We start from the raw sequence: 23858 nt of genomic DNA, 5'->3' as shown, positions 1-23858 counted from the left end.
AATAGGGCAACTGGAGGATCTCTGTAGTATGGAAATGTCCTGCATCTTGCCTTATCAACATCAATACCCTGCTGTGATACTGTACTATAGTTTTGCAGGATGTTACCACTGAAGAAGACTGAGTGAAAAGCATGTGGAATTTCTCTGTATTGTTTCTTATACATGTGAAGAATCTACAATTATCTCAAAATAAAAAGTTTAAATAAAATAAACATCTTAAAACAGAAAGGCTCTTTACCTGCTAATCCTGCAATCCCTGTGTTTATCTACTGCTATGTCCTTATTTCTACTTGTCACTCAAATCAAGTTCCTTCTTTGCTCTTGCATTATTTGATTCTTATTTTATCCAGCTAATACCACTCAAATGAAATTACTCTTGCTAAAATCAATGATAATCTTCCAACTGAAAAACAAAATTGAAATGTGCTAGTTTTTCTATTTACTCAGCCTCTAAGTATTTGACACTGATCACCACTCCTCTTCTATAAAAACTCTACCTCCTCTGCTCCCATAACAATACCCTCTACCAGGTCTTCTCCTGCCTCTTAGCTGCTCTTTGGGTGATGGGTTGGGTGGGGGGCGGGGGGCAGGGAGGGTGATCAGGGGAGGAGGCTTTTTCTTTCCTTTAACTTCAAAATGCTGGTTTCACTCAAGCTACAAATGCTCTTCACGTTCTATACATGCTTCTTGGGCACTCTCATATTCAGCCATTCTATCTAAATATTATAGACTATAGGCCTTCCTTACCAATATCTATTCACATAAACTGTTTCTAGATCAAGGTGAGTATCTCACAGAAAACTCAAACATAATATATTCTAGACTAGACTACCCTCTCTTATTCTCCTCAGCCAAAACAATCTGTTTTCCTATATTCGTATAAATTACAGCTGGGCACAGTGGCTCACGCCTATAATCCCAGCACTCTGAGAAGCCAAGGCAGGTGGATCACCTGGGGTCAGGAGTTCAAGACCAGCCTGGCCAATGTTGTGAAACCCTGTCTCTACTAAAAATACAAAAATTAGCTGGGCATCATGGTGGGTACCTGTAATACCAGCTGCTTGGGAGGCTGAGGTAAGAGAATCGACTGAACCTGGGAGGTGGGAGTCACAGTGAGCCAAGATCGCGCCACTGCACTTCAGCCTGCAGCCTGGGCAACCGAGTGACGCTCCGTCTCAAAAAAAAAAAAAATTGTTTTACCATCCTTATATTTATCCTAGATGGAAACCTGAGAATTTAGGATAACTAGACTCTGACTCTGTAGGCTCTTCCTTCCTTAATCTCCATATCTAATAAGTTTCTATGTCATTTTAATTCTTCTGAATCTCATTTAGCTTTGAACCTCTTCTGCCAGTTTCTTAATTCAGTTAAATTCTGATCATCTCCTAATTGGTCTATCTCTTAGTCTGGCTCTTTTCTTTTTTTTTTGAGACGGAGTCTCGCTCTGTCACCCAGGCTGGAGTGTGGAGTGCAGTGGCGTGATCTTGGCTCACTGCAAGCTCTGCCTCCCAGGTTCAAGCCATTCTCCTGCCTCAGCCTCCAGAGGAGCTGGGACTACAGGCATGCGCCACCACGCCTGGCTAATTTTTTTTTGTATTTTTATTAGAGACAGGGTTTCACTGTGTTAGCCAGGATGGTCTTGATCTCCTGACCTCATGATCCACCTTCCTCGGCCTACCAAAGTGCTAGGATTACAGGTGTGAGCCACCACACCCAGCCTTCTTTTCTATTCTTTACACTGTTTACACGTTGGTTTTACTAGTGCTTAAATTTCTTCCATGGTTCCACACTGCTTTCAGGTTCTATATTGCTTTCCACAAACGTGGACTTTTCTATGTTTCTTAGTGTCACGTGTAAGACCTCAACCTACTTCACGTGTAAACCTCAACCTACTTCTCATCCTCATCTCCTACAGCTTATCCTTCTTTTCTGCTCTCTAGTCTCATTGAGCCATCTGGCAGTTCCCAAACATGCCACAATGTCTCCTGGTATTACCTTAAAACAAGTTCTTTACTCTTCCAGGAATACCAGCCTTCCATTTACTTGGCTCCCACTCAGCCTCATGATGGAGCTCTAGCATTTCCTCCTGAGAAGTCTTGCTGAACATCTCTCATCCTGCAGTGACCATCTGTAATTACTTTGTAGACTTTACAGTATCAACTGATTTCCTTCTTAATCTCCTTTTGACTCAAAATTTTTAGGAAACATTCTCCAATTACACCAAAATTCTCTACTATGATCCAGATTGATCCCTTTGCCCCAGTGAGACCATTGTAATTACTGTACTTATCTAAATTATTAATGATCATTCTTTCTGGTCTCTTATATTGGAATGCAAACTGCTGAAGGACAAGGAATTCTGTCCATGAGGACTTAGGACATAATTATATGTCTCTAAAAACTTTATAAATACTAGCCAAGTCTTGAAAATGAACACACCAGCCTAGGCAACATGGCAAAAACTCATCTCTACAAAAAAATACAAAATCAGGCTGGGCGTTGTGGCTTACCTCTGTAATCCTAGCACTTTGGGAGGCCGAGGCGGGTGGATCATCTGAGGTCAAGAGTTCGACACCAGCCTGGCTAACATGGTGAAATCCCGTCTCTACTAAAAATACAAAAATTAGCTGGGCATGGTGGCGCACGCCTGTGGTACCAGCTACTCAGGAAGTTGAGGCAGGAAAATCACTTGAACCAGTGAGTTGGAGGTTGCAGTGATCCAAGATCACGCCACTGCACTGGTGACTGGGTGACAGAACAAGACTCTATCTCAAAAAAAAAAAAAAAAATTAGTGGGGGTTAGTGATGCATGCCTGTGATCCCAGCTACTTGGGAGGCTAAGGTGGGAGAATCACAAGAGCCTGGAAGGTCAAGGCTGCACTGAAGCAAGATCACACCACTGCCCTCCAGCCTGAAAAACAGAACGAAACCCTCTCAGAAAAAAAGGAAAATAAATAGAAAAGAAGACTGTTCAAGAAAAACAAGACGGTGCATTACTAGAGATAAAATTAGGCTATTAAAAGTAAGTACTGCAAATAATATCATTCTTTAAAAAAACAGATAATGCATCTCAGTTCTGATAGCCTTCCAAACTAACCTTAGTCTTGCTGAACATTCTCCTTCTTCTTTGGCTACCCATCCAACATCAGCAAAAGACGCCACTGCATCCTCTCCTTGGTGGCTGGGACTCCATTCTGTTGCATGGCTGCTAATCTGTAAGTTACAAATAGGGAAAGTTCTTCATCTGGCACCAAAATGTTAAGAGTAAATTTTTTTTTACTCACCTAAAGGAAAATCGTCAGCTCTGCTGTTAAAAACACGAGTGGTTTCTAACTCTTCCACTGAAGGTCTCCATGATTAATAGTCATAATCATATTGTTGCCTAACAGTATATGACAATTGCAGAACTATAATTTAAGTTTATTCGGTTTTCATTTTATAAACTGTTTTTTTGTTTGTTCATTTTTTGTTGTTGTTGTTTTTTTTGAGATGAAGTCTAGCTCTGTCACCCAGGCTGGAGTGCAGTGGCTCGATCTTTGGTTCACTGCAACCTCCGCCTCCCGGGTTCAAGTGATTCTTCTGCCTCAGTCTCCTGAGTAGTTCGGACTATAGGCACGCACCACCACGCCCAGCTAATTTTTGTATTTTTAGTAGAGACGGGGTTTCACCATGTTGACCAGGCTGGTCTAGAACTCCTGACCTTGTGATCCGCCCGCCTTGGACTCCCAAAGTGTTGGGATTATAGACATGAGCCACCGCGCCCAGCCTATAAGTTGATTTTTTAAAAAACTATCCTAGAAAATTAAGAAAAATTTTAGAATCTAAGCATGAGAAACCACTTTTTTCTAAAGAGATTTTAAAAGGCATGTGTAAGCAGCGGGGTATAGGAACAAGCAAACCGGCAGGTGGAAGTTGCGGTGAGCCGAGATCGTGCCACTATACTCCAGCCTGGGTGACAAGAGCAAGACTCTGTCTCGGGGGAAAAAAATAAGAACAAGCAAAAGACCAATTTGAGCTAAATCCAGAAATATTTCTAAATGGCTATTATATAACTGTTTTGTTATAATGTTTTTATATATGTATACATTATAATGTTGAAAATGGTTTTTAAAACTCCTTAAATCTCCTACATTTTAAGTAAAAGTATTAAAGAACAAAAGAACAAACAGCAGAACAGAATTCTCTACCTAAACTTAACATGGATGCTAACAAAGAATATTTTGAAATCAATACAAAAAAAAAAAAAAAAGACAGGTGCGGTGGTTCCTGCCTACAATCCCAGTACTTTGGGAGGCCAAGGCAGGCGGATCACTTGAGGTCAGGAGTTTGAGACCAGCTTGGCCAACATGGTGAAACCCCATCTCCACTGAAAATACAAAAAAATTAGCCAGGCATGGTGGCACACACCTGTAATCCTAGCTACTCAGGAGGCTGAGGTGGGAGGATTGCTTGAACCCTGGAGGCAGCAGTTGCAGTGAGCCGAGATTGCACCACTGCACTCTAGTCTGCATGACAGGGTGAGCCGGTCTCAAAAAGAAAAAGAAAAAAAAAATAAAAGACAAGACAAGCAGGATATCTTGAAACTTATCTTGAAAAACAAGAAAGATAAGTTAAATTTAGATTTTGTTATACATATAATAATGCCTGAGTCAAAAAGTCAACAAATAATAACTTTTAAATAAAGTTATCAGATTAATACTTCCTAAAATTGTGAGTGAGGTTCAAATAAAAAAGAAAAATAATCAATCTACACTTTTTAATTAAGGAAAAAATGAAAAGGCCAAAGAGATTTAGTCATTAATATGTTTATCAAAAAGTTACCCTTGGGACTCATGGATTGTTCAAACCTCCTCAATGCCATCATTGCCAAGTCAAACTTTTGGAAAATATACTTAAATAATGCCTCTTCCTTAAACACAAAATATATCATGCAGACACATAATACTAACATTGCCGACAGTTTAAAATATCTTCAAAGTAATATTATGAATAAAACGTTAAACATATCAGCTGTTGGTATGTGTACTCTTCTGGTATGATCATCTAATCAACTTAATAAAGTAGCATTAAAAATAACATTTTAAGGGTCAGGCATGGTGGCAGGAGCCTGTAACCCCAGCCACTCGGGAGGCTGAGGTACGAGAATCACTTGAACCTGGGAGGTGGAGGTTGCAGTGAACTGAGATCGCGCCACTGCAATCCAGCCTGGGTGATAGAGCAAGACTCGATCATACACACACACACAAAATGTTAACAATAAAGTACTAAGAACATCGAGTATATAAAGCACCTTAAATTCAGCCAGGTGTGGTGGCTCATGCCTGTAATCCCAGCACTTTGGGAGGACAAGATGGCGGATGGCTTGAGGCCCCAGTAACTTGAGATCAGCCTGGGCAACATGGTGAAATACCCGTCTCTACTAAAAATACAAAATAATTCATCAGGCCTGGTGGCGTGCGCCTGTAGTCACAGCTACTCGGGAGGCTGAGGTGGGAGAATCATTTGAACCCAGGAGGCAGAGGCTGCAGTGAGCCGTGATCACACCACCACACTCCAGCCTGGGCAACAGAGTGAAGCTCTCTCAAAAATTAGAAATTTTAAAATCTTGCCCTCCACAAAACAAAAAATAAATCTAATAATGAAATTAGGATAAAAAGGCTTTCAAAATACTAATTTGCATGTAGTGGAAGTAATTTGTAGTCAGATGAGGAAAAAAGTATAAACTTCAGTAGGTAAATTCTCAAGGTATAAGATCAAAGGGAAGATTTTTATACTTCTCCCTATGTAGTTCAGAAACTTATCCAAACAGATACTTAGCAAATCGGTATCTCACACAACTTAAATAACATAACTGGGTATCATATTTGATCTCAAGAGTTGAGAAATCAGGTAATGTTCTGTTCCTACCCATTACTGAAAACAGAATGGTATCCTGATATTCCCATAACACTGTAATAAGGAGATTCTAAGTGGGTTATGTGGCTATCCTTCAGCAGGAATGTTCCCAAGCCCTGTGAGGCTCCTAGCGGAGATGGTATTTAATGGGCTGTTTTGAACAAGTGTTAGACAAATCCTAAGACTAAAATCTGAATGGTGCCTTCCTAAGGTGTTAATTCATGAGATGATCAATCTGATCATGACCCTTTGTTCAGAAATAAAAATTCTGTTCCAATATAGTGACTAGTTGGTAGAAAGTTAGGTATATTTAAGACAGACTTCTTACTTTCCTACAAAAGTTACAAAAATAGCTGTTTTCTTCAAAACATCTATAAAAGGAAACAAAGTGTGGGGAGGAGGGAAGAAAAAAAGAAAAACAAATCAAAAAAACAAAGAACTACTTTTCTTTTTTGTTGTTGTTGAGATCAGGTCTCACTCTGTCACTCAGGGTGGAGTGCAGTGGAACCATCTTGGCTCACTGCAACATCCCACCTTCCAAGTTCAAGCGATTCACCTGCGTCAGCCTCCAGAATTACTGGCACATGCCACCACACCTGGTTCATCTTTTGTATTTTTGGTAGAGATGGGGGATATCGCCATGTTGCCCAGGCTGTTCTCAAATTCCTGGGCTCAGGGGATCCACCCACCTTGGTCTCCCAAAGTGCTGGGGTTATAGGCATGTGCCACCATGCCCAGCCACTACTACTTTTCTAAGAATACATAATCAAAGAAATAGAAGTTAACTCATTTTCAGGATATCATAAATAGTTATTAAGGATTAAACACATTTCTCAATTTTACATCTATAAAATTAAATAATGCCTCCATAAAATTAGTATGCTAAACATAAAATGCCAGTTTTTGCACAAACTTTTAAGAAACAAAACAACAAGATATAACAAACTATTCCACGGACTTAATTTGGATCTTACTTAAGCCTTAATTATGTAAATGATACCATGTCCATAATATGTGCTCAATAAGATGAAAATGTTAATGATGCTCTGAAGAACCAATTCCGAAACTGACAAGATGTATGTCATTTCTACTTGACATCCTTTCCCACAAAACAAAATAGTTTTGGCATTTAAGTCAAACTCATTCAAAAGACAAAATAAAACCAGAAAAAAATCTTCTTTATAAAAGGCTATTTCAGGTGTTGGTGAAGGAAGCATTCATTGAGTGACACAGGCATGGGACACAAAGGACAATTTCCAGGACAATGCACTTAGTAAAGTACAAGTCAAGATGAAGTCAGCCCTGGCAAGGACTGACAGTAAGAAATTCTTGGAAATACGATGTAGACACCACGACATGCATAGATGACCGATGGAAAGTTTGAGAAAGAAAAGGACAACTTACTGAAGGTTCCCAGCAAGGTCCTGTCCTACTACAGCTATTGTCAGTGGAAAAAGAAAAAAAAAGTGAAGAGATAGAAATTTTTTTTCAAAATCACATTTCATTCAGAGCAAAAACTCAATAATAACACTAAGTTACCCGAAATTCAATTTTATAGAAATCTTACTGAAGCAACTTTAATTTAAAATATTCTGATAATGTAATATACCAAAAAAAATCAGTTCATTTAATAAAGTGCATATTAGTAAAATACAAATGTTGTATAATAGTAGAAAAGCTTAGAATAAAAATGTTAGGAGTACTAACTTCATCCTCTTGTGACTTCATAAAATAAACACACAGTACTGGGAACTAGGATTTGCTGCAAAGGGCATAACAGTAAATTACACTCATTCTAGTTTACTACTATTTGTTTATAGCCAAATGCATAACATACACAGATTCTTTGTATGTTTGTTTGTTTGTTGTTTGTTTTTGAGACCAAGTCTTGTTCTGTTGCCCAGGCCGGAATGCAGTGGTGCAATCTCAGGTCACTGTAACCTCCACCTCCCAGGTTCAAGCAATTCTCCTGCCTCAGCCTCCCGCGTAGCTGGGATTACAGGCACCCACCACCATGCTTGGCTAATTTTTGTATTTTTAATAGAGACGGGGTTTCACCATGTTGCCCAGGGTGGTCTTAAACTCCTGACCTCAAGTGATCCACCCGCTTCAGCCTCCCAAAGTGCTGGGATTACAGGTGTGAGCCACCACGCCTGGCCCACATATACATATTCTTAATAGCAACATAGTAAAATGATAATCTCTAGCTTTTTACGTACATAGATTTAATTATTTCTCTTTTTTCTACCAGTTGCTTCCACGCTAAGAAAAACTCAAAGCAGGCCAGGCGTGGTGGCTCACGCCTGTAATCCCAGCACTTTGGAAGGCCGAGGCAGGCGGATAACAAGGTCAGGAGATCAAGACCATCCTGGCTAACACGGTGAAACCCCGTCTCTACTAAAAATATAAAAAATTAGCAGGGCGTGGTGGCGGGCGCCTGTAGTCCCAGCTGCTGGGGAGGCTGAGACAGGAGAATGGTGTGAATCTGGGAGGCGGAACTTGCAGTGAGCCGAGATCGCGCCACTGCACTCCAGCCTGGGCGACAGACTGAGACTCTGTCTCAAAAAAATAAAAGAAAAACTAAAACCAGAATTTCAGAGGTTTTTGTTTGTTTGTTTTTTAAGATGAAATCTCACTCTGTCACCCAGGCTGGAGTGCAGTGGTGTGATCTCGGCTCACTGCAACCTCAGCCTCCTAGGTTCAAGCAATTCTCCTGCATCAGCCTCCCAAGTAGCTGAGATTATAAGTACTTGCCACCATGCCCAGCTAATTTTTGTATTTTTAATAGAGTCGAGGTTTCACCATGTTGGACAGGCTGCTCTCAAACTCCTGACCTCAAGTCATCCACCCGCCTGAGCTTCCCAAAGTGCTGGGATCACAGGTGCGAGCCACCATGCCTGGCCTGTTTTTTGTTTTTTGGTTTTTTTTGTTTTCTTCCTTTTTTGAGACGGAGTCACGCCCTGTCGCCCAGGCTGGAGTGCAATGGCGGGATCTCGGCTCACTGTAAGCTCCGCCTCCTGGGTTCACGCCATTCTCCTGTCTCAGCCTCCCGAGCAGCTGGGACTACAGGCGCCCGCCAACACGCCCGGCTAATTTTTTGTATTTTTAGTAGAGACAGGGTTTCACCGTGTTAGCCAGGATGGTCTCGATTTCCTGACCTCGTGATCCGCCTGCCTCGGCCTCCCAAAGTGCTGGGATTAGAGGCGTGAGCCACTGCACCTAGCAGAATTTCTGTATTTTAATACAGTATAGTGACATACGGTGACACCATCAACTTGTCAGGTGATATGCCTGTGTAAAGAACACTAGTCTGAAAGACGGAACACTAAATTCAATATTCTAGCCCAGACTCAGTCACTACTATTTCTGAATGTGATTACTTTTTAAAAATGTATTCTTTAAAATGACAAAGTTGTATATATTTATTATGTTTGAAATATGTGCAGTGGTTCAATTGAATTGGATTACCTCACGTACTTATTTTTTCTGGTGAAAACACTTAAAATCTACTCTCTCGGTGATTTTCAATATACAATACATTGCTGTTAACTATAGTCACCATGTTGTAAATGTATCTCTTGCATGGTCACTATTTTAAGTGAACATTTATTAAAAGTTTCCATATATAACACACTTAGAATAGTAGAAGGCAAAAGAACAAAGCCACCAGAGGGAGGAAAATGTGTGTATTTCTGAAAATAATCTTTAAGAGTAAGCAGCAGTATCCTTGTGGAAATATAAGTCTTTAAGAGATCAACTGCCTGAGATGAATAAAATGGCCACAAACATTTGTTGATTACTTTTTTTTTTTTTTTTTTTAAGACGGAGTCTTGCTTGCTCTGTTGCCCAGGCTGGAGTGCAGTGGTGTGATCTTGGCTCACTACAACCTCCAGTTCCTGAGTTCAAACAATTCCCTCCACCTCAGCCTCCTAAGTAGCTGGGATGACAGGAACTCTATATTTTTAGTAGAGATGGGGTTTCACCACGTTGGCCAAGCTGGTCTCAAATTCTGACCTCAGGTGATCCGCCCATCTTGGGCTCCCAAAGTGCTGAGATTATAGGTGTGAGCCACCGTGCCCAGCCATATTCAGTTAGTCTCAAAACTACTATTTCACAATGCCTTTTTTTTTTTTTGTTTTTTGAGACGGAGTCTCGTTCTTTCACCCAGGCTGGAGTGCAGTAGCGTGATCTCGGCTGACTGCAACCTCTGCCTCCCAGGTTAAAGTGATTCTCCTGCCTCAGCTTCCTGAGTAGCTGGGATTGCAGGCACTAGCTATCATGCCTGGCTAATTTTTCTATTTTTAGCAGAGAGGGGTTTCACCACGTTGGCCAGGCTGGTCTGGAACTCCTAACCTCAGGTGATCCGCCCACCTTGGCCTCCCAAAGTGCTGGGATTACAGGTGTGAGCCACTGCGCTGGGCCCCACAATGCCAAATTTATAAAACATACTATTGGTAGCTGAATTCAGTAATCTTTAAGGGCTGACTATAAAATTATGCTAAAAATAACAAAAAATGAACATCATATACAGTATGACATCACATGCTAGCATATTCCAAATTATCTAGGAGTTATTGAAACACACGGTTAAATTTAACAGTCATTTTACATATTAATCCAGGTATGCATCTTCAGACAGCTCAGATGTTCAAAGATCAATATACTATACTACTAAGTCTCCCACTTTAATAGTTCCTGACTGACTGGAACCTTTTCTTGGTTCCTCAAACAATTTATATCTGGCCTTAGGATCTCTGCACATGCTATTCTCTCTGCACACAATGACTCCCTCAACCTCTACTTGTCTCCTCAACCCTGTAGAGCAGGCTCTTCGTAATCCTTAATTGTCATTCCTTTAGAGAGGCCTTCCCTGAGAATTCCTGATATTCTTCCCCATGCTATACTACTTCATACTATATGACATTTATTACAAATGATAATTATATCTTTATTAGCATATTGACTTTTTAAATATCTCTCCCACTGAATCACTAATAAGGGCAGACATACATGTCTGTTTCATTCACCACTCAATACCAACACCTAGCATAAAGTATGAATTTCAAGTTTACTTGCTATACAAAGATGTGCCATAACAAATGGCCATTTTACTTCCAGATTTAATCACCGTGTGTGAGCTTTAGTAGGAATCCCATTCATTACTCTTTTGGTTACTGAACAGTCGTTTTCCACCAATTCCAAAAACCACTGCTTGCAGTCCAAGAAAATAGCTTGGGTTAGGTTTACCAGAGAGAAAAAGGTGAAATTACCCAATAGTGTTGGTATTCAAACTACTATAACCACACAGCCAAGTCCCCAACCCAGGTTATTCTGAAGTACCTCACTTGGTAGTACTCAGAATCACATTTTTGGGGGTATTTTGCCTTAAGGTTTTTTTTTAAAATGTAGTAATACCCCAATATACTACACTTACATTCTATGTTTCTCTTTAATTCATACAACTTAAAATATGTTAAAATGTACCCCAAAAGTGCTTTAGTGAACACTTACAATTGCCAAAAGATAGTATGTCACTGTTTAAATGTGTTGGTAAACACAAACTTTCTGTAGCAAAACACTAAAATAAAACTATGTCTAAGGTCCTCAACTTTAGCTGCATAGGATCCTGAAGAGGTTTTAAAAAACAAATACATGAAATTCAGATTTAGTAAGCTATTAAACAGGACCTGGATTTCTTTAAAAGCTCCCTAAGAATTTTAGTACAGAGGTAGGGAAGCATATAGAGCCATACTGGAGGACGAGGCCAGAGCATGGGTTTTTTTTTTTTTTTTTTTTTTTAACGCTCCTGACGATTTATATGCATCCAGTGTTAAGAACCACTACACGATGGGCATGGTGGCTCACGCCTGTAATCCCAGCACTTTGGGATGCCGAGGTGGGTGGATCACTTGAGTCAGGAGTTCGAGACCAGCCTGGAGAATCTGGTGAATCTCTACTAAACATACAAAATTAGCTGGGTGTGGTGGCCCATGCCTGTAATCCCAGCTACTTGGGAGGCTACGGCAGGAGAATTGCTTGAACCCGGGAGGTGGAGGTTGCTGTGAGCTGAGATCGCACCATTACATTCCAGTCTGGGCAACAAGATCGAAACTCCATCTCAAAAAAATAAATACAAAATAAATAAATTAGCCAGGTGTGATGGTGTGCGCCTATAATCCCAGCTACTCGGGAGAGTGAGACAGAGAATCGCTTGAACCCAGGAGGCAGAGGTTGCAGTGAGCTGAGATCAAGCCACTGCACTCCAGCCTGGGTGCTGGGTGACAGAGCATGACTCTGTCTCCAAAAAAAAAAAAAAAAAAAAAAAAAAAAAACCACTGCAAATTAAAACCTCTGCATCCCACTCCTCCTTATCCCCCAGAGTTTACTGCTTTTGCAAGCCCCTCCATGAACTGAACTTTCTTTTGATGTCATGAATCTAGAATAGAACTAGGAGACAAAGAAGGGTCTGTTCTCCTAGTGTGTCTTAATCTAGTTCCTACCTCCACAAGGAAAACGATATCCAAAAACACAAAATGCTTATGGCCACAAGTGTGTAGGTGTGCTGAAATGCACATATGTGAAAGGTAGAAAAGGGCCAGGGGAAGTTAGCTTTCTTCAACCAAAGTAAATGTGAAGGGTCTAGAGATCCTGTTTTGAGTATAAATTAGCCAATTAATTCCTAGAGCTAACTGAAGTACAGGAGAAGTAATAAAACCTATGAGGTTATAGGCTGGTCTTCAATAACACAGCAAAGAAACATGTATTGGGTGCCTTTTATAGGGCTTTTTACATATGTCACCTCATTTTATTGCCAGCACAATAGTCACTGTGCCCATTAATTGGATGAAGGTGTGACTAAATGTGTTGGTATGTGTTCTGATTTGTGACCCTATAAAATATACAGAAATCCAATCCGTAAAGCAAAGGAGTTAAATTATTTATTATTATTTTACTTTTCTATAAGTTATTGGGGTACAGGTGGCATTTGGTTATGTAAGTTCTTCAGTGGTGATTTGTGAGATCCAGGTGCACCCATCACGCAAGCAGTATACCCTGCACCATATATGCTGTCTTTTATCCCTCGCCCCCCTCCCAAAGGAGTTAAATTAGAAAACCAAATAAGATAATTTGCTCTGTAACTATAAAGGGGCAATAACGATAATAACAAAACCACTACTAGCAGTAGTACTTTTACTCTGCACTCACTATGTACGAGTCATTATGCCCAGGACTTCACATGGATAATCTCATCTAAAGCTCAAAACACAAAGGAATGTGCCTGTACTGCCTATCATTTATATAAGAGTCTTACTTGACCAACGATACATGGGTTAGCTAGTACAGAGAGGAGATGCTGTGATCTAGAAGGAATATACTGAGGTCTAAAATTTCAAAGGTGAAACGGTTTCAAGACTGACAGGGTTGAGCTGTTGCCAGTGATGCAAATACTAGGAAAGGCATGAAAGTGAAAGTCAACAGAAGTAGAGGAAGCAAAGAAAAAGGAGGCTGCATTTCAGATGGGTTCTCCAAAAGACAGTGAAATCATCAAGGACAACGGGAAGACTGGTTTTGACTACCCAACTTCACTTTCTGCATTGACCCCATGACTGTCCTGTTCTCAGTTTAATCCACTTCAACTTGGATATGGTCTCAGTATAATGATGTCCACTTGCCCTGTGCCCCACAGTAGACTCCCAGTCTCAGACTTTCAATAATAATATTTACCCACACTGGACTCCCAGACAGCCTGGATATATTCCACATCAATTAGTACCTAAATTGAGCTATAAAAATAGGGGGAAAAATGCATTTTCAATATTATTACTCAAAACTGCATCCTCTATACATTTTGAAGACTACATCTTTTATATTTCTGATAAACAAAGAAGCAATGGAGATACAGAAGGATGACAGCATATGTAAAACATTTAACTAAGTAGCAGACAAAATACTTTTTATTTATTTTTTTTTGAGACAGAGTTTCACTCTTATTGCCCAGGCTGGAGCGCATTGGTGTGATCTCAGCTCACAGCAACTTCTACCTCCCAGGTTCAAGTGATTCTCCTGCCTCAGCCTCCCGAGTAGCTGGGATTATAGGAATGCGCCACCACACCCAGCTAATTTTGTATTTTCAGTAGATACAGGGTTTCTCCACGTTGGCCAGGCTGGTCTCAAACCCCCGACCTCAGGTGATCCACCCACCAAGGCCTCCCAAAGTGCTGGGATTATAAGCGTGAGCCACTGTGCCCGGCCACCAGACAGAATACTGTAACACCGATGTTGAATTTAAAAAGACTCAGTACGGGCCGGGCACGGTGGCTCATGCCTGTAATCCCAGCATTTTGGGAGGCCGAGGGAGACGATCACCTGTGGTCGGGAGTTTGAGACCAACCTGGCTAACATGGAGAAACCCCATCTCTACTAAAAATACAAAATTAGCTGGGCATGGTGGCACATGCCTGTAATCCCGGCTATTTGGGAGGCTGAGACAAGGAGAACTGCTTGAACCCAGGAGGCATAGGTTGCAGTGAGCCGAGATCATGCCATTGCCCTCCAGCCTGGGCAACAAGAGCGAAACTCTGTCTCAAAAAAAAAAAAAAAAAAAGATTCAGTATACCTGCAAATAAAAATCTCACTATAAACAAATGGCTTCCATCTCTACTACATTCTCAAGTAGGTCATCAATGTTTCTTTTACCTTACTCTTCTCCTTATGTTAATCCATTTCTTTTCAAATGCAGTTCATGTGAGTTAAATAGAATCCTCTTTTTCTGCTCATATCCTTTTAATAGACTGATAACATCCAGAAAGAGAATTCTCCCAAGTACATGTACTTGACTCTAGTACTTCAGCCCGTTGACTGTCAAGGCAGACTTGGGGGTTGCAATCAGAAAACGTTAGATATCTCCATGTCTCTAGCTATATGAATGCAAACGCTGAAGTAAATTTTCCTGGAACTAGGAAAACTTAACTAGTTAAGATAGTTAACTAGAAAGAAACTGATGGAATCGAACAATCAGAAAAAAGTTTATAAACCTTAGTTAACATAACAGCTATTTGAAGGAAACTGGCAAATAAGCATCAGTTCATGTCTAAATGAACTGAATTCTTGGAAAGTACTTGAGAGACTTACTACCACAGATTTCTTCATTTTGATTATTAAAAAGAAAAAAGGCAGCTGGGTGTGGTGGCTCACACCTGTAATCTCAGCACTTAGGGAGGCAGAGATGGGCAGATCACCTGAGGTCAGGAGTTTGAGACCAGCCTGGCCAACATGGTGAAACACCATCTCCCCTAAAAGTACAAAAATTAGCTGGGCGTGGTGGCAGGCACCTGTAATCGCAGCTACTCAGGAGGCTAAGGCAGGAGAATGGCTTGAACCCAGGAGGCAGAGGTTGCAGTGAGCCAAGATCACATCACTGTACTCCAGCCTTGACGACAAAAGCGAGACTCCCTCTCAGATAAATAAATAAATAAATAAGGCTTTGCATGTTTGACTTCATGAGTTTTTTTTTGTTTTGTTTTGTTTTTTGTTTTTAAAGCCTAGACTGAAATAAAAAATTACTTCTTGGAAAGTTCCAATCTGTCAATTTCTTTCTTTTTTTTTTTTTTGAGACGGAGTCTCACTTTGTCACCCAGGCTAGAGTAGACTGGCACAATCTCAGCTCACTGCAACCTCCGCCTCCCGGGTTCAAGTGATTCTCCTGCCTCAGCCTCCTGAGTAGCTGGGATTTCAAGTGTGTGCCACAACACCTGGCTAATTTTTGTACTTGTAGTAGAGATGGGGTTTCACCATGTTGGTCAGGCTGGTCTTGAACTCCTGACTGCCTCAGCCTCCCAAAGTGCTAGGATTACAGGAGTAAGCCATGCGCCCAGCTCCAGTCTGTCCATTTCTAGATTGATGCACAAAGGTTTAGCCAGTCAATCTGTGAGCAGGATTACAAACACAGCAATGAACAATCTTGTCAGTCAACCTGAATAAATGCTAATTTCTACCATACACGTCAACCTGAATAAATGCTCATTTCTACCACTTATTTAGAAATCGATTTTCCAGGAGGCTGAGGCAAGAGAATCACTTGAATCTGGGAGGCGGCGGAGGTTGCAGTGAACCAAGATCATGCCACTGCACTACAGCCTGGGCAACAGGGCAAGACTCTCTCTCAAAAAAAAAAAAAAAGAAAAGAAAAAGAAATAGATTTCACCTCCACTTATCAAGAGGAGTGATTTAAGAACATGACATGTTATCAAACGGGTACACGTGGGCACTTCTGAACTTCTGAATGAGTTAAATACATCTTCCACATCTCCACATGTTAATCTATTATTTAAAAGTGGCAGAGATATCTACTGAATTTTATATTATTCAATGCTGAACTGAAATGTTATTACATTACGGTTGTAAAGAATTACTAAAAAAAAAAAAAGAACAAAGTTATGTGATAAATGTCGAATACTATAATAACAATAAGAAACAAGGCCAGGCACGGTGGTTCATGCCTGTAATCCCAGCACTTTGGAAGGCCAAGATGGGGAGATCACAAGGTCAAGAGATCAAGACCATCCTGGCCAACGTGGTGAAACCCCATCTCTACTAAAAACACAAAAATCAGCTGGGTGTGGTGGTGTGCACCTGTAGTCCCAGCTACTCGGAAGGCTAAGGCAGGAGAAGTGCTTGAACCTAGGAGGCAGAGATTGCAGTGAGCTGAGATCCTGCCACTGCACTCCAGCCTGGCAACAGGCGAGATTCCATCTCAAAAAAAAAAAAAAAAAAAAAAAAAAAAAAAAAAAAAAAAAAAAGAAAGGAACAAAAGCACAGATCAAGGAAAATAGCAGTATCTCCAAGCAAAGAGTAGAGTTGCTCCAGATTTGGTGCTAAAAGAGAATACTGTACTAAGACCTTCAAAAGTTCTAAGACTAAGACTTTCAAAAGTTCTAACTCATGGTTTGACTATCACCTCACTGAGAGAACCACAATTACCTTTTTGTCTTGACACTGTCATTGCTGAGGCAATGGATCCCATAATTAATGCTGAGCTTGAAACCAACGACAGGGAAAGCAACTTACATGGCATACACAGAGATCTAAAAATAAATCAGGGGAACTGAGTGGCTATCCAAAGAGGAAGGTATAATTACAGAAGAAAAATAATGGTGGTACATAAAACACCTGAAATAATATAAAGCCTATGTTTGAAGTCACCTAGGAATTAACAACTGCTTAGCTTATTATATGCTCCTGTATCTTCACATATGCATCCTTAAGAAGGATGAATGTCTTAAAGATCTCAATCACTTCACAGAGAAACTAAAATTAGAAAGGCTTAACGGTGGTTTTTAATCCTCTTTTATTGTACTGATAGTGGCATCAATTGGTAAAAAGTCTCAAAAACAAAATACTTTTGAAACCATCTTGCCTATTTATATTTCTAATGTACATATTAATAAAATACTTAAAATACATAAAATATAGTACCTGAAACTGAACTCTTGGACACTGAATCAGAGACAAATTAGTACCAATTTTCCTTACGATACTTCGAGACGAACCATATGGCTTCCTAGACCAAAGTACCTGAGGAAGTAGGAAAAACGAAAAGCTTAATTACAAGATGTACAGAAATGTTAAGACAAGGCATTAGACAATTATTTGTATGACATACTAACACATTAATTACAGGATCAGAATGCTCTAAATGTTATGGCAAATAAGCTACTGTTTCTCAATCCAAAAATAAAGAATATATGTATATATATACACATATATCTAGATATTATTAATTCAATAAAGTTTAATGTAAGGTATTATATAAAAATATAAACTAGCCAGTAATTTTTAAATACTATACTTACAGTAAAAATTCTATTTTCATCAGGTTTTCATACTATTCTGCAACAGAAACACTACTTTATCTCTTCTGCTATATTTTTAGTTTTAGAATTTTGATATACATAATTTTTCTTAAACATATGTTACTTTTGGTGTAATAGACTTTTCAAAACAATCCCAAATTAGTACAAAGTTCGGAATCTGAATGTGTACCATGCAGGGTGCTTCATGTTGTTTGCTGCACAAGAATGCTTGGCCAAGGGTGAGCAAAGGCTGAAATCCAGGCATATTGCTCTTGGGAGGCCTACTCCACAGAGAAAAGGTAAGAAATTTCATCTGAGCAGAATTTCTCAGATGAAATCATAATAAAACAAGACATTATGCTATGCTTAAAGACAAAAACGAACCCTCAAAGCAAAAAAAAAACAAAAACCACACATGTTGAATGTTAGTTAAATCATTACAAATTGTACCTTGAAACTTCTCCCCAGGTATATGATCTCTCTTTAAAGAGAAAAACTATCCATCTGTTTTGAGTGCTACACTTGAAAGCCTGGATAGAAGAGGTAAAGAAAAGTAGTATGCTATTAAAAGCAATTGTAAAAGAAAAGAGTAAGAATTATATGACTATTATACTTAATTCATCAAATTTTAACATTCAATTATATAGGGCCGGGTGCAGTGGCTCCCACCTGTAATCCCAGTACTTTGGGACACCGAAACGGGTGGATCACCTGAGGCCAGGAGTTCAAGACCAGCCTGGCCAACATGGCGAAACCCCGTCTCTACTAAAAATACAGAAATGAGCCAGGCATGGTGGTGCACACCTGTAATCCCAGCTACCTGGGAGGCTGAGGCACGAGAACTGCTTGAACCCAGGAGGCAGACGTTGCAGTGAGCCAAGATTGCACCGCTGCACTCCAGCCTGGGAGACAGAGCGAGACCCTGTCTCAAAAATAAAATAAAACAAGAAACTCAAAAAACAATTATATCCTAAAGACTAAACAAAACCAAATCAGCTCAGTATGAATTCTGGAGAAATGGATACTACCCCTTTTTTAAGATCAATCCATGATCATTCTACTTTAAAGAATGAATTACCCCAATATAAACAGCATAACCAAACAACTGGTCACTGTAAACATTGGAGGCTCCAAAACCTAACTGAAACTAGACCCTTAGATAAAAGCATATACAGCTTATAAAACGAGCACAGAAACTACCTCATTTCTTAAATTTTAGCAATCAAGTCTAATTCAAGGATAACAGTATGAGTCAGTGTGGGGTTCAGGGCTGGGCACAGTAGCTCACATCTGTAACCTCAGTGCTTTGAGAGGCTGAGGCAGGAGGATCATTTGAAGCCAGAAGTTTGAGACCAGCCTGGAGTCTTTCTGTGAGACTCCCATCTCTACAAAAAATTGGAAAATTAGCATGGTGATGCATGCTGTCGTCCTAGCTACAGGAGAGTCTAAAGCAGGAAAGTCCCTCAAGCCCAGGAGCTCCAGGCTACAGTGAGTTAGGATTGCACCACCGCACTCCAGCCTAAGCAACAGAGTGAGACCATGCCCCCCGCTGCCCCCTCCCCCCGAGAAAAAAACCAACAAAGTGGAAATCATAGAAGGATATACAATACCCCCGGCACCTGCCATAGCTTTCATGTAATTTTTATCAGATATTTTCCAAGGTTTCACTGAATCTTACCTAGAAGAGCTCCAAAAAGTACTTATAACCTATACTGACTCCAATAACCAACAAAAATGATAGCTCTTGCTTTGGAAATGTAAATAAAAAGGATGGCAAATATTAGAAAACTGGTAAGTAGAAAGGAAGATAATATTAAAATATGAATAGTATACAAAGAATATTAAGAAGCAAAGTTACTCTGAAGCTTAGAAGAAAACATCATTCACATCAATAATCATACAGGATTATGACACAAGTAGTCTTAATAACATGTGAGGACTAAGGGAAAGGAAAACATTCTGACTAGAGAAACATGGGAAGCCTTGCAGTTCTACAATGTCAACATCAGACTATCCACCAACAAAAGAACAAACATGGGCAAATAATTCTAAGACAGTATTTAAGCAAACTCTTTACCTTATCATTATTATTTATTTTTGAGACGGAGTTTCGCTCTTTCGCCCAGGCTGGAGTGAAGTGGAGCAATCTCGGCTCAATGCAACCTCCGTGCCCCCCAGGTTCAAGTGATTTTCCTGCCTCAGCCTCCCGAGTAGCTGAGATTACAGTAGCTGGGATTAGAGGTGCATGCCACCATGCCTGGCTAATTTTTTTGTATTTTTAGTAGAGACAGGGTTTCACCATGTTGGCCAGGCTGGTCCCGAACTCTTGACCTCAGGTGATTCATCTGCCTCAGCCTCCCAAAGTGCTAGGATTACAGGCATGTGCCACCGCATGCGGCCCTACCTTATACATTTTAATAGATCCTGATCTTTTACAAATAAATCCATAGGGCAAAAGTAAGTACACCATTCAGTCATTTCTCTTCTTGAGTCTTCTATTTAGTCACAAGTCAAAACTCTCCTATGATGTAGGACAAGTGGAATGCTATCTGTGCATCACAATGTGACAATTAGACAATCTACAGTGAATCTTTCTCCCTTCCAGCAAGCAAAGGTCTTGCCTGGAGATGAAGAGGACAAAAAGCTCACAAAGAAAAATTTAGAAAGGATTTGCCAAGGTCAGGAACTAATGTTTCTGCCAGCTTTTAGCATTCTTCACTACACATGTTGAAGGCAAAAAGTCAACTATTATGTTTCCATCTGTTTAATATCAGAAAAATACCAGGTGCCTTCAACAAGAGAAGTGGCAATGATTCAGCGTTTTTTTTTTTAGACGAAGTCTCACTCTGTCACCCAGGCTGGAGTGCAGTGGCGTGATCTCAGCTCACTGAAACTTCCACCTCCTGGATTAGAGCAATTCTGTCTAGCTAGAATTACAGGCAGGCGCCACTACGCCCAGCTAATTTTTGCATTTTTAGTAGAGACGGGGTTTTGCCACTTTGGCCAGGCTGGTCTCGAACTCCTGACCTCAGGTGATCCAATCGCCTTGGCCTCCCAAAGTGCTGGGATTACAGGCATGAGCCACCACACCCAGCCGATTCAGCTTTTAATTATAAGGAATAGATTATTTAGGTATCTTGTACAAAGTTAAAGGAAGGGAAAGAACAGATTGCTTTATGTGATTATTTTTTCAAGCATACACAGTAGACTAACATAATGTGTTTTTCTGTTACTTGTGAATTACATAGTACTTAGCGCCAATAAATATCAAATAAGGGTCTGTGTAAACTAATGACTGAAATATTTAGAATGAAGAGCCATAACCTTTATTGGATGGTAGGAAAAAGTGAGGGGAAAGAATAGCTAATTTCCAGGAACTCTAAAACTAGGTCTGACTACTTTTCTATTTTTTTCTATTCAGCCCTCATAGAGGGGGAGAAATTGTAAATGGCTGTGCAGCTAACAGTGAACAGATGGTACTGAAAAGTCACCATCTGTGCATTGGGAGGCTGTATGACCCAAGTGCATCTCCTACCGTAACTTGTGGCTGAACTATGTCTTGTCAGTATGCTAGTTTAGAGAAGGAAAGACTTCCTCTAAAGAGAAACTGTCCTTAATATTTCTTTAGATGTAAGAGAGAAAGCAGGGAGAAGAAAATGGTCATAAAATCATAAGATAATCCAATTTTTTTTTTTTTTTTGAGACGGAGTCTTGCTCTGTCACCAGGCAGGAGTGCAGTGGCATGATCTCAGCTCACTGCAACCTCTGCCTCCCGGGTTCAAGCAATTCTCCTGCCTCAGCCTCCCCAGTAGTTGGGACTACAGGTGCACACCACCCCACCTGGCTAATTTTTGAATTTTTAGTAGAGACGGGGTTTCACCATGTCGGCCAGGATGGTCTCAATCTCTTGACCTCGTGATCTGCCCACCTCAGCCTCCTAAAGTGCTGGGATTACAGGTGTGAGCCACCATCCCTGGCAAAATAATCCAATTTCATTTAGAAAATAAGATAATCCAATGCCATTAAGAAATAGCTGGCCGGGCACGGTGGCTCACGCCTGTAATCCCAGTACTTTGGGAGACCGAGGCGGGCAGATCATGAGCTCAGAAGTTCAAGACCAGCCTGGGTAACATGGTGAAACCCCATCTCTACTAAAAATACAAAATTAGCCAAGTGTGGTGGTGCACGCCTGTAATCCCAGCTACTCAGAAGGCCAAGGGAGGAGAATAGCTTAAACCCAGGAGGCGGAGGTTGCAGTGAGCCGAGATTGTGCCACTGCACTCCAGCCTAGGACAGAGCAAGACTCCGTCTCAAAAAAAAAAAAAAAAAAAAAAAAAAACAGCTAAACAGGGCCAGGAGCAGTGGCTCATGCCTGTAATCCCAGCACTTTGGGAGGCCGAGGCAGGTGGATCATCTAAGGTCAGGAGTTTGAGATCAGCCTGGCCAAAGTGGCAAAACCCCATCTCTACTAAAATACAAAAATTAGCCAGGTGTGGTGGCACACGCCTGTAGTCTCAGCTACTCAGGAGGCTTGAGGCAGGAGAATTGCTTGAACCAGGAGGCGGAGGCGGAGGTTGCAGTGAGCAAGATTGTGCCACTGCACTCCAGCCTGGGTGAAGAGCGAGACTCCATCTCAAAAAAAAAAGAAGAGAAATAGCTAAACAGAAAAACCATGCTTTATCTATGAAAACTGCTTTTAAATAACAGTGAATCTGTGTGTGTGTGTGCACATGCATGTCTGTGTCTAGTAATGACAGTCCATAACATTTAGCAACAGTGCTTGAAAGTGATGACAGCAAGGAGGAGGATGACAACAGGAAAGTAGTTTGTTCTTTTTTAACATTGTGAAATGCTATTGTAGAAAGTGTTGACGTGTGAGGCTGGAATCTGAAGCTGTCATCTGTCTCATCCATGATGACTGCACTCAAGCTGTATGTGGTAATTCATTTATTATAGACTAGTTTAACGTACATTATTATTTGAGGGCAAGTTTTAGCAGGAAAAACTATAAATTTAACTCTAAGAAAAGTCTGGCTGGGTGTGGTGGCTCACGCCTGTAATCCCAGCACTTTGGGAGGCCGAAGAGGGTGGTTCACTTGAGGTCAGAAGTTCGAGACCAGCCTGGCCAACATGGTGAAACCCAGTCTTTACCAAAAATACAAAAATTAGCCAGGGGTGATGGCGGGCACCTGTAATCCCAGCTACTCGGAAGGCTGAGGCAGGAGAATCACTTGAACCCAGGAGGCGGAGGCTACAGGGAGCCAAGAACGCGCCACTGCACTCCAGCCTGGGGCAGAGCAAGATTTCATCTCAAAGAACAAACAAAAAAAAGAAAATATGTTTTTCAAGACAAACTATGTGATATTAATGCATTAATGCAGAGGTTCACGTATCCCTAAAATTACACATGGACCTATACTGTTAATCAGATCTTTAAAAAGTCAGGACCCAATAAAATGTAAATTCTTAATTCTCAGGGAGCTAAGGGAAAATTAAAAGTGTATGTTGGGAAGGGGGAATGAGTGAAAATGGGAAGATGAAATTCTGTAACAATTTTTAAATCCTTAACCAAAGATTAACACTTCCCTCAGTTCTCTTCTTCCTTACTCACATTCCTCCTCCAAAGCACCAAAAGAAAACCAGAGTACAATAATACAAATTATTATAAATACTTGCTATAGTAACTTTTCCTCCAATATAAAATACTGAAATTAATCAGAATCACGTTAGCTGTGTCACACTATTCTTATTTCCTGCAATTTAAAAACATTTTTGCTTAGGTACATAAACAGTTTGGAGATATGTGAGTATGTGGTTTTAAATTCAAACAAATGTTCAGGGAAAATAAAAGACAGTAAAGAGAAACAGGCCATTGTAGCATAGAGGCCTGGCTTTAAAATTAGCCTCTACCAATTTACTGCCTGTAGAAAGCTGGCCAAATTATTCACCCCTCTATGCTTCTGTTTTCTCACCTATAAAATGGAGATACTATCTACTTCATGAGCCTATGAGCATTAAATGAGTTAAGGTATTTATAATGGCTTTTGTTTTGTTTTGTTTTTGAGAAGGAGTCTTGCTCTGTCGCCCAGGCTGGAGTGCAGTGGCATGATC

The 23858-nt window shown here is 40.5% G+C and overlaps 1 protein-coding gene across 3 annotated transcripts in view; it reads right to left on the bottom strand.

The window, feature by feature from the left end:
* The window catches only part of MTFR1 (mitochondrial fission regulator 1), a 90398-nt gene that overhangs the window by 34166 nt on the left and 32374 nt on the right, over positions 1-23858 (bottom strand). For all 3 annotated transcript variants that reach the window (XM_023222334.2, XM_023222336.1, XM_023222335.3), the window contains exons 3-4: positions 17371-17469; positions 3098-3213 (exon numbers count right to left, since the gene is read on the bottom strand). In XM_023222334.2, the coding sequence (XP_023078102.1) occupies positions 3098-3213; positions 17371-17469 (215 nt within the window). The remainder of the gene's footprint in view (positions 1-3097; positions 3214-17370; positions 17470-23858) is intronic.

This window comes from Piliocolobus tephrosceles, chromosome 7 (assembly GCF_002776525.5).
Source record: "Piliocolobus tephrosceles isolate RC106 chromosome 7, ASM277652v3, whole genome shotgun sequence".
NCBI classification, from domain to species: domain Eukaryota; kingdom Metazoa; phylum Chordata; class Mammalia; order Primates; family Cercopithecidae; genus Piliocolobus; species Piliocolobus tephrosceles.
The sequence above is the reverse complement of the archived record's forward strand: the minus strand, read 5'-3'. Positions and strand labels throughout refer to the sequence as shown.